This window comes from Brassica oleracea, chromosome C4 (genome assembly GCF_000695525.1).
Source record: "Brassica oleracea var. oleracea cultivar TO1000 chromosome C4, BOL, whole genome shotgun sequence".
Taxonomy (NCBI): Eukaryota; Viridiplantae; Streptophyta; class Magnoliopsida; order Brassicales; family Brassicaceae; genus Brassica; species Brassica oleracea.
This window is the reverse complement of record NC_027751.1, coordinates 3,379,495-3,391,356: the sequence shown is the minus strand read 5'-3', so window position 1 is coordinate 3,391,356 and position 11,862 is coordinate 3,379,495. Positions and strand designations below refer to the sequence as shown.

The 11,862-nt window shown below is 27.9% G+C and overlaps 1 protein-coding gene across 1 annotated transcript in view; it reads right to left on the bottom strand.

Moving 5' to 3' along the window:
- The window catches only part of LOC106340019 (protoheme IX farnesyltransferase, mitochondrial), an 8,657-nt gene extending 7,963 nt beyond the window's left edge, over nucleotides 1–694 (bottom strand). Inside the window, exons 1-2 of the mRNA XM_013778889.1 lie at nucleotides 316–694; nucleotides 222–231 (exon numbers count right to left, since the gene is read on the bottom strand). Of these exons, the coding sequence (XP_013634343.1) occupies nucleotides 222–231; nucleotides 316–572 (267 nt within the window). The 5' untranslated portion in view covers nucleotides 573–694. The remainder of the gene's footprint in view (nucleotides 1–221; nucleotides 232–315) is intronic.
- Between the last annotated feature and the right edge of the window lie 11,168 nt (nucleotides 695–11,862).

The following is an 11,862-nucleotide window of genomic DNA, read 5'->3' as shown; positions in this document are numbered from 1 at the left end:
GTTTGAATAAGTCTAAGACTGTTGCTAAGTCTTAGGGATTAGAGTCGTAGTTGTCCTGGTTTGTAGGAAACTACTAGTTGAAGCGTTAGAGTCTGTTTCGGTAGTTTGTTGTAGGTGTCTCAAGTCTATATAAGGCTTTGAGTATGAGACGTTTAATAACACAGAAAATTTCAGAAAACCTTTATCTTATTTGCTCTGTTTTGGTGTCTCTGTTCTTACACCACGAGCATGCTGCAACCAATCAAACAAACGTATCAACACGAAAGATACCATTTTTAAATAGAGTTTGAATCAAAGTTTCAAACTTTACCGTAACTGAGTCGAGCTTTGGAAAGCTCCCAGTAACAACGAGCGTAGTGGTGCCCTAACCCAGCCGCCGCCGCGATTATCGACGATGCCTCGCCGGAAATGGCTGGTTTAGGAGATGATTGGGGAGATAATGGAGGCTGGGAGAAATTGTTGACGGCGCAGAGTTCTCGAGACCATGGGATCAGTATAGGGTTTGGGAACGAAGAAGAAGAAGAGAGAGAGAGCCTCGAGGAGAAGCGAGACAGAGGAGATCTTCGCCACATCGTTATGAAGTAACCGCAACTAAATCACAGGGCGTTGAGAGAGATCGAGAGACACTCATTCATCGTATGATTGATTTGCGTTCAGACACTTCTTCTTCACGGTCGGTGCGAGGGAAATGTGTCAATTTCTACCCAGCAATTTCGGTCGGGCCAAATAACAATCCCCGAACAATTAATCGGTGCCAAATACGACTCCAACTCAATTATAATTCAAAAAAATTACATGAACTTCTTTACCTAAATCTACATTGACTCAAACAAAAGTTAGTCAACCGTTAATAATGTTAATTTCGACTCCAACTCGTACCAAATAGGACCCGAACAAATGGCCAGTGTCAAAAACGACTTCAACTCAATTACTTCTTCGGTTCCTAAAAGATCCATGTGAATTTTAACACTTTTTAATAAAACATAGTTTTTAGTAATTTTATATCTCCTATATTTTAATCAATAAGATTTAAAAAATGCAATTAATGTTCTTAAACTTCACAATTTTTCATTATTAATTGACAAAAATTACATTGAAAATATAAAATATGTATTTTTTTGAAACAAAAGTTTTCTGTAGAATATAGATGTTTTAGGAACAGATAGAGTATAATTTAAGAAAAATTATCCAAACTTCTTAAAATATGCCTAAATCTACATTGACTCTAATAGAAGTTAGTTAACAACTAACAAGATAAGATAAGACGACGTCGTTTTGATATATATATATATATATATATATATATATATATATATATATTTAAAAATATGTTCATTCCGGAACTCAAACCCGTGCCGGGATACCTTTTTAAAGAGGGGCACTAACAACTAAACTAAAGTATCTTTTTGAAATTTTATTACAAATTGAAATTCCCCATTATATAAACTACTATTTTTCTTCATCTTATCTAATTTAAAATTTTGGTGATTGCTTTTATATATTTGAGTTATTGTTTAATATGTCTAATATTTTGTACAAGATATCTTAGTTAAAGAAAGATAAAATGCCTTTTAACATTTTTGAACAAAATATCAAAAATATATAATATTAACCTTGAAAAATAAAAAAATGTCCACTTAACTTAAAAAAAATAACTTATATAAGAAAAGTTTATAAATAAATTCAAAGTTTTAAGTATATTTAAGATCGTTAATAATAAATATTTTATTATTTATATTTTAGTAAGATATAATTTTATTACAGATATGATAAATAAAAAACATGTTAATGTATTTATATAAATCAGAAGAAATTATCGCTAAAATTTTAAATTGATAAGATGAAGAAGAATATTAGTTTATATAATTTCAAATTTTTAATTATATTTCAAAAAGTTACTTTTATCTAGTTGTTAGTGTGCTCCTTTAAAAATGTATCATAACACGGTTTGAGGCCCGGAATGAACATATATATATATGTATATATATATCAAAACGACGTCGTCTTATCTTGTGAACGGTTAACTAAATTCTGTTGGAGTCAATGTAGATTTATGCACATTTTAAGAAGTTCATGTAGTTTTTGGTTAAATTATAATTAAGTTGAGGTCGGTTTTGGCATTGACCATTTGTTCGGGTCCTATTTGGCATGACTAAGAGTGTTGGGGTCGAAATTGGCACCTTTCCTCGTATATCAAAATTACGTCATTTTATCTTGTTAACTATTGACTAACTTCTGTTAGAGTCAATGTAGATTTAAACATGTTTTAAAAAAAGTTTGAGTAGTTTTTTTGAATTATAATTGAGTTAAAATCGTATGTGGTACTGATCAATTGTTCGAATCGTATTTGACACGACCTAAATTGTTGGGGTCGAAATTGACACTTTTCTCGTCGGTGTGAAAACGAAAATTGAAACGTTGATATTTATTTTGGGGTTAATGAAATGTTTATCAGAGAAGATGAGAGTATTTGTGTAAATAAATTAAAAGTATTGGCGACATGGACCATGATTGTTCTTTTTATTGACCCATGAATGAAGTCTATATTTGAAAGCTACTCTTTTGAGATGGGCCTGGGCTTTGGGGCCGAAAGGAAAAGAGAATTGACTAGATGATAAGACATCCATTGTTTCAGATGAGGGATGGGCGTTGGGATACCCATTTGGGTTCGATTCGGGACTATTTGGATTTTGAGTTTTCAGAGTTAAAGATCCGAACCGAACCCCGATTTTTACGGGTTCGGTTCGGATTCGGTTCGGATCTTTGGTTCGGGTTCGGTTCGGATCTTTACAGGTTCGAATAACCCGTTTAAATTATTTTTAAAAACTTTAAATTCACTATATACTTCAAATTTCTCAAAATTTTAAAACAAAATTATATATTACATATAAATTTGAATAACATGTGTTAAAATACTTAAACTTAACATAAAATTGGTTTGGCTTGAATATCTATTTGAATAGATGATCAATAGATATTTTAAATATTTATGGTGTTTTAGAGTATTGTTTAGCTATTTTATAGCTTTAATTTTGACTATTTGTATATATTTTCAAATATTTTGGACATCTTGATATTTTTATATATTAAATTTTAAAATAACTAATATATTTAGGTATATAAATCTAATTCAGATACATTCGGATACCCGAAATATTTTGGTTTGGGTGGGTTCAGTTTCCGTTCTCTAGATACCAAAATTTTGAACCCATTCAGATATTTAATTAATTACCAAAAAATTCAATATTTTCTTACGGGTTAACACATAGATTTTGAGAAAAATAAAATAAAAATGAACATACTGTTTTAATGCATAGTTGCATCTTTCACTAACATATTATGAAAGTCAAAGAGGTTTGAGACTTTTGTTGTCTCTGTTTCTTCAGAAAATAACGATTTTATAATGGCTAGTCCACCAATTTAGGGAGTATTATGAAGTTTTACTAAATTAATTGACAAAAAATTAAAAAGATGCACATGTACCATGAAAGAGAGTTTAATATACATTAATACAAATGTAGAACGTGTTTAGGATTTTAAAACAACACTAAAGATCATTGGCTTCTCTATATAGAGCATTTACCGAAAATTCAATATTTTCATAGGGGCGTTAACACATGGATTTTGAGAAAAATTCAAAAATATGAAAATACTGTTTTAATCCATAGTTGCATCATTCACTAACATATGATGAAGGTCAAAGAGGTTTGAAACTTTTGTTGTCTCTATTTCTCTAGAAAATAGCGATTTTATAGTGGTTAGTCCACCAATTTAGGGAGTATTACGAAGTCTTACTATATTAATTGAAAAAATTAAAACGATGCCCATGAACCATGAAACATAGTTTAATATTCATGAACCATGAAACAGAGTTTAATGTACATTAATAAAAATATAGAATGTGTTTAGAAATTTTAAAACAACACTAAAGATCATAGGCTTCAGTATATAGAGCATTTACCGAAAAATTCAATATTTTCGTGGGGTTAACACATAGATTTTGAGAAAAACTCAAAAAAATGAAAATACAATTTTAATGGATAGTTGCATCCTTCACTAACATATGATGAAATCAAAGAGGTTTATAACTTTTGTTGTCTCCGTTTCTCTAGAAAATAACGATTTTATAGTGGTTGGTCCACCAATTTAGGAAATATTTTGAAGTTTTACTAAATTAATTGACAAAAAATTAAAATGATACCCATGTACCATGAAAGTGAGTTTAATATACATTAATACAAATGTAGAATGTGTTTAAAAATTTTAAAACAACATCAAAGAACATAGGTTTCAGTATATAAAACATTTACCGAAAAATTCAATATTTTTGTAGGGATATATAGATTTTGAGAAAAATTAAAAAAACATGAAAATACTGTTTTAATGCATAGTTGCATCCTTCACTAACATATGATGAAGGTCAAAGAGGTTTGGAACTTTTGTTGTCTCCATTTCTTTAGAAAATAACGATTTTATATTGGTTAGTCCACCAATTTTGGGAGTATTATGAAGTTTTACTAAATTAATTGACAAAAAATTAAAATGATACCCATGTACCATGAAAGTGAGTTTAATATACATTAATACAAATGTAGAATGTGTTTTAAAATAACACTAAAGATCATAGGCTTCAGTATATAGAGCATTTACACGTAGATTTTGAGAAAAATTCAAAAATATGAAAATACAGTTTTAATGCATAGTTGCATCCTTCACTAACATATAATAAAGTCAAAGTGGTTTAGAACTTTTGTTGTCTCCGTTTCTCTAGATAATAGCGATTTTATAGTGGTTAATCCATCAATTTAGGGAGTATTTTGAAGTTTTACTAAATTAATTGACAAAATATTAAAACGATGCCCACCTACCATGAAAGAGAGTTTAATATATATTAATACAAATATAGAATCTGTTTAAAAATATTAAAAAAACACTAAAGAACATAGGCTTCAGTATATAAAACATTTACCGAAAAATTCAATATTTTTGTAGGGACACATGGATTTTGAGAAAAAATCAAAAAATCAAAAAATTGTTTTAATGCATAGTTGCATCCTTCACTAACATATGATGAAGTTCAACGAGGTTTGAAACATTTGTTGTCTCCGTTTCTATAGAAAATAACGATTTTATTGTGGTTAGTCCACCAATTTAGGGAGTATTATGAAGTTTTACTAAATTAATTGACAAAAAATTAAAACGATGCCCATGTACCATGAAAGAGAGTTTAATATACATTAATACAAATGTAGAATTTGTTTAGAAATTTTAAAACAACACTAAAGATTATTGGTTTCAGTATACAGAATATTTACCGAAAAACTCAATATTTTCGTAGGGGTTAGTTAACAGAAAGATTTTAATAAAATTTTAAAATATGAAAATACTGTTTTAATGCATAGTTCATCCTTAACTAACGTATTATGAAGGTCAAAGAAGTTTGGAATCTTTATTGTCTCCGTTTTTCTAGACAATAGCGATTTTACAGTGGTTATTCCACCAATTAAGAGAGTATTATGAAGTTTTACTAAATTAATTGACAAAGTTAAAATGATGCCTATGTACCGTGAAAGAGAATTTCGTATACATTAATACAAATGTAAAACGTGTTTAGAACTTTTAAAGCAACACTAAAGATCATAGGCTTCAGTATATAGAGCATTTACCGAAAAATTTAATATTTTCTTACGGGTTAACACATAGATTTTGAAAAAAATTCAAAAAAATGAAAATACAGTTTTAATGCATAGTTGCATCATTTACTAACATATTATGAAGGTGAAAGAGGTTTGAAACTTTTGTTGTCTCCGTTTCTTTAGAAAATAACGATTTTATAGTGGTTAGTCTCCCAATTTATGGAGTATTATGAAGTTTTACTAAATTAATTGACAAAAAATTAAAAAGATGCCCATGTACCATGAAAGAGAATTTAATATACATTAATACAAATGTAGAATGTGTTAAAAAATTTTAAAACAATACTAAAGATCATTGACTTCTGTATATAGAGCATTTACCGAAAAATTCAATATTTTTGTAAGGGGTTAACACATAGATTTTGAGAAAAATTCAAAACTATAAAAATACAGTTTTAATGCATAGTTGTATCCTTCACTAATATATGATGAAGTCAAAGAGGTTTATAACTTTTGTTGTCTCTGTTTCTCTAGAAAATTGCGATTTTATAGTGGTTAGTCCACCAATTTAGGAAGTATTATGAAGTTTTACTAAATTAATTGACAAAAAATTAAAACGATGCCCATGTACCATGAAAGAGAATTTAATATATATTAATACAAATGTAGAATGTATTTAAAAATTTTACAACACCAAAGAACATAGGTTTCAGTATATTAAAAATTTACCGAAAATTCAATATTTTTGTAGGGACACATAGATCTTGAGAAAAAATCAAAAAATAAAATGAAAATACGGTATTAATGCATTTTTACATCCTTCAGTAACATATAATGAAGCTTAAAGAGGTTTGAAACTTTTGTTTTCTCCGTTTCTTTAGAAAATAACGATTTTATAGTGGTTAGTCTCCCAATTTAGGGAGTATTATGAAGTTTTACTAAATTAATTGACAAAAATAAAAAAGATACCCATGTACCATGAAAAAGAGTTTAATATTCATTAATACAAATGTAGAATGTGTTTAGAAATTTTAAAACAACAGTAAAGATCATATGCTTCAGTATATAGAGCATTTAGCGAAAAATTCAATATTTTCGTAGGGAGTTAACACATAGAATTTGTAAAAAACTCAAAAATATGATAATACTGTTTAAATGCATAGTTGCATAATTCAGTAACATATGATGAAGTTCAACGAGGTTTGGAACCTTTGTTGTCACTGTTTTCTAGAGAATTTTGATTTTATAGTGGTTAGTCCACCAATTTAGGGAGTATTATGTAGTCTTACTAAATTAATTGACAAAAAATCAAAGCGATGCCAATGTAACATGAAAGAGTGTTTAATATACATTAATACAAATATAGAATGTGTTTAGAAATTTTAAAACAACACGAAAGATCATAGGATTCAGTACATAGAACATTTACCGAAAAACTCAATATTTTCGTTGGGGTTAACACGTAGATTTCGAGAAAAATTAAAAAATATGAAAATAGTGTTTTAATGCATAGTTTATCATTCACTAACATATGATGAAGGTCAAAGATGTCTGGAACCTCGGTTGTCTCCTTTTTTCTAGAGAATAGCGATTTTGTAGTAGCTAGTCCACCAATTTAGGGAGTATTATGAAGTTTTACTAAATTAATTGACAAAAAATTAAAACGATGCCCATGTACCTTGAAAGAGAGTTTAATATACATTAATACAAATGTAGAATGTGTTTAGAAATTTTTAAACAACACTAAAGATCATTGGCTTCAGTATATAGAGCATTTACCGAAAAATCAATATTTTCGTAGGGGTTAACACATAGATTTTGAGAAAAATTCAAATATATAAAAATACTGTTTTAATGCATAGTTTCATCTTTCAAAAACATATAATGAAGGTCAAAGAGCTTTCAAACTTTTGTTGTCTCCGTTTCTCTAGAAAATAGCGATTTTATAGTGGTTAGTCCACCAATTTAGGGAGTATTATGAAGTTTAACTAAATTAATTGACAAAAAATTAAAACGATGCTCATGTACCTTGAAAGAGAATTTAATATACATTAATACAAATGTAGAATGTGTTTAAATTTTTTAAAACAACACCAAAGAACATAGGTTTCAGTATATAAAATATTTACCGAAAATCTCAATATATTTGAAGGGACACATAAATTTTGAGAAAAATTCAAAAAAAAATGAAAATACTGTTTTAATGCATAGTTGCATCCTTCACTAACATATGATGAAGGTAAAAGAGGTTTGAAACTTTTATTGCCTCCTTTATTTAGAAAATAACGAATTTATAGTGGTTAGTCCACCAATTTAGGGAGTATTATGAAGTTTAACTAAATTAATTGACAAAAAATTAAAAAGATACCCATGTACCATAAAAGAGAGTTTAATATACATTAATATAAATGTAGAATGTATTTAGAAATTTTTGAACAACAGTAAAGATCATATGCTTCAGTATATAGAGCATTTACCGAAAAATTCAATATTTTCGTAGGATTAACGCATAGATTTTGTAAAAATTTCAAAACTATGAAAATAAATTTTTAATGCATAGTTGCATCATTCACTAACATATGATGAAGTTTAACGAGGTTTGGAACCTTTGTTGTGCCTGTTTTTCTAGAGAATAGCGATTTATAGTTGTTAGTCCACCAATTTAGGGAGTATTATTAAGTTTTACTAAATTAATTGACAAAAAATTAAAACGACGCTCATGTACCATGAAATAGTGTTTAATGTACATTAATACAAATGTAAAATGTGTTTAGAAATTTTAAAACAACACGAAAGATCATAGGTTTCTGTATATAGAACATTTACCAAAAAACTCAATATTTTCGTCGGGGTTAACACATAGATTTTGAGAAAACTTTAAAATATGAAAATGCTGTTTTAATGCATAGTTGCATCATTCACTATCATATTATGAAGGTCAAAGAGGTTTGGAACTTCTGTTGTCTCCGTTTCTTTAGAAAATAACGATTTTATAGTGGTTAGTCCACCAAAATAGGGAGTATTATGAAGTTTTACTAAATTAAATTGACAAAAAAATTTAAAAGATGTCCACGTACCATAAAAGAGAGTTTAATATACATTAATACAAATGTAGAATGTGTTTAGAAATTTTAAAACTACACTAAAGATCATTGGCTTCAGTATATAGAGCATTTACCGGAAAAATCAATATTTTCGTAGGGATTAAACACATAGATTTTGAGAAAATTTCAAAAATATGAAAATATCGTTTTATTGCATATTTGCATCATTAACTATCATATGATGAAGGTCAAAGAGGTTTGAAACTTTTGTTGTCTCCATTTCTCTAGAAAATAGCGATTTTATAGTGGTTAGTCTACCAATTTAGGGAGAATTATGAAGTTTTACTAAATTAATTGACAAAATTAAAATGATGCCCATGAACCATGAAAGAGAGTTTAATATACATTAATATAAATGTAGAATGTGTTTAGAAATTTTAAAATTACACTAAAGATCATAGGCTTCAGTATATAGTGCGTTTACCAAAAAAATCAATATATTGAAGTTTCAATGCATAATTTCATCCTTCACTAACATATGATGAAGTCAAAGAGGTTTAGAACTTTTGATGACTCCGTTTCTCTAGAAAATAGCGATTTTATAGTGGTTGGTCCACCAATTTAGGGAGTATTTTGAAGTTTTACTAAATTAATTGACAAATAATTAAAACGATGCCCATGTACCATGAAAGAGAGTTTAATATACATTAATACAAATGTAGAATGTGTTTAGAAATTTTAAAACAGCACTAAAGATCATTGGCTTCAGTATATAGAGCATTTACCGAAAAATTAAATATTTTCTTAGGGGTTAACACATGGATTTTGGATTTCTGTAGGGACACATGGATTCATATGCTTTATTATATTGAGCATTTACCGAAAAATTCAATATTTTCGTGGGGGGACACATATATTTTGAGAAAAATTCAAAAAAAATGAAAATACAGTTTTAATGCATAGTTGCATCCTTCACTAACATATGATGAAGTCAAAGAGGTTTAGAACTTTTGTTGTCTCCGTTTCTCTAGAAAATAGCGATTTTATAGTGGTTGGTCCACCAACTAAGGGAGTATTTTGAAGTATTACTAAATTAATTGACAAAATAATAAAATGATGCCAATGTACTATGAAAGAGAGTTTAATATACATTAATACAAATGTAAAATGTGTTTAGAAATTTTGAAAAAACACTAAATATCATCGGCTTCAGTATACAGAGTATTTACCGAAAATTCAATATTTTCGTAGGGGTTAACACATAGATTTTGAAAAAAAAATCAAAAATATGAAAATAATTTTTTAATGCATAGTTTCATCATTCACTAACATATGATGAAGTTCAACGAGGTTTGGAACCTTTCTTGTCTCTGTTTTTTTTTAGAGAATAGCGATTTTATAGTGGTTAATCCACCAATTTAGGGAGTATTATAAAGATTTACTAAATTAATTGACAAAAAAATAAAACGATGCCCATGTACCGTGAAATAGTGTTTAATATACATTAATATAAATGTAGAATGTGTTTAGAAATATTAAACCAACACTAAAGATCATAGGCTTCAGTATATAGAGCATTTACCGAAAAATTCAATATTTTCGTAGGGGTTAACACTTAGATTTTGAGAAAACTTTAAAAATATGAAAATACTAATTTAATGCATAGTTATATCATTCAATAACCTATTATGAAGGTCAAAGAGGTTTGGAACTTTTGTTGTCTCCGTTTCTTTAGAAAATAACGATTTTATAGTGGTTAGTCCACCAATTTAGGGAGTATTATGAAGTTTTACTAAATTAATTGAAAAACTTAAAATATGAAAATACAATTTTAATGCATAGTTTCATCCCTTAATAACATATGATGAAGTCAAAGAGGTTTAGAACTTTTGTTGTCTACGTTTCTCTAGAAAATAGTGATTTTATAGTTGTTGGTCCACCAATTTATGGAGTATTTTGAAGTTTTACTAAATTAATTGAAAAATAATTAAAATGATGCCCCTTTACCATGAAAGAGAGTTTAAAATACATTAATACAAATGTAGAATGTGTTTAGAAATTTTTAAACAACACTAAATGTCATTGGCTTCAGTATATAGAGCATTTACCGAGAAATTCAATATTTTCGTAGGGTGTTGGTTAACACATAGATTTTGAGAAAAATTCAAAAAAATGAAAATACAGTTTTAATGCATAGTTGCATCCTTCAATAACATATGATGAAGTCAAAGAGGTTTAGAACTTTTGTTGTCTACGTTTCTCTAGAAAATAGTGATTTTATAGTTGTTGGTCCACCAATTTATGGAGTATTTTGAAGTTTTACTAAATTAATTGAAAAACTTAAAATATGAAAATACAATTTTAATGCATAGTTTCATCCCTTAATAACATATGATGAAGTCAAAGAGGTTTAGAACTTTTGTTGTCTACGTTTCTCTAGAAAATAGTGATTTTATAGTTGTTGGTCCACCAATTTATGGAGTATTTTGAAGTTTTACTAAATTAATTGAAAAACTTAAAATATGAAAATACAATTTTAATGCATAGTTTCATCCCTTAATAACATATGATGAAGTCAAAGAGGTTTAGAACTTTTGTTGTCTACGTTTCTCTAGAAAATAGTGATTTTATAGTTGTTGGTCCACCAATTTATGGAGTATTTTGAAGTTTTACTAAATTAATTGAAAAACTTAAAATATGAAAATACAATTTTAATGCATAGTTTCATCCCTTAATAACATATGATGAAGTCAAAGAGGTTTAGAACTTTTGTTGTCTCCGTTTTCCTAGAGAATAGCGATTTTATAGTGATTAGTCTACCAATTTAGGGAGTATTATGAAGTTTTACTAAATTAATTGAAAAACTTAAAATATGAAAATACAATTTTAATGCATAGTTTCATCCCTTAATAACATATGATGAAGTCAAAGAGGTTTAGAACTTTTGTTGTCTCCGTTTTCCTAGAGAATAGCGATTTTATAGTGATTAGTCTACCAATTTAGGGAGTATTATGAAGTTCTACTAAATTAATTGACGAACAAAAATAAAAATATGCCTATGTACTATGAAAGAAAGTTTAATATACATTAATACAAATGTAAAATGTGTTTAGAAATTTTAAAACAACACTAAATATCATAGGCTTAAGTATACAAAGCATTTACCGAAAAATTCAATATTT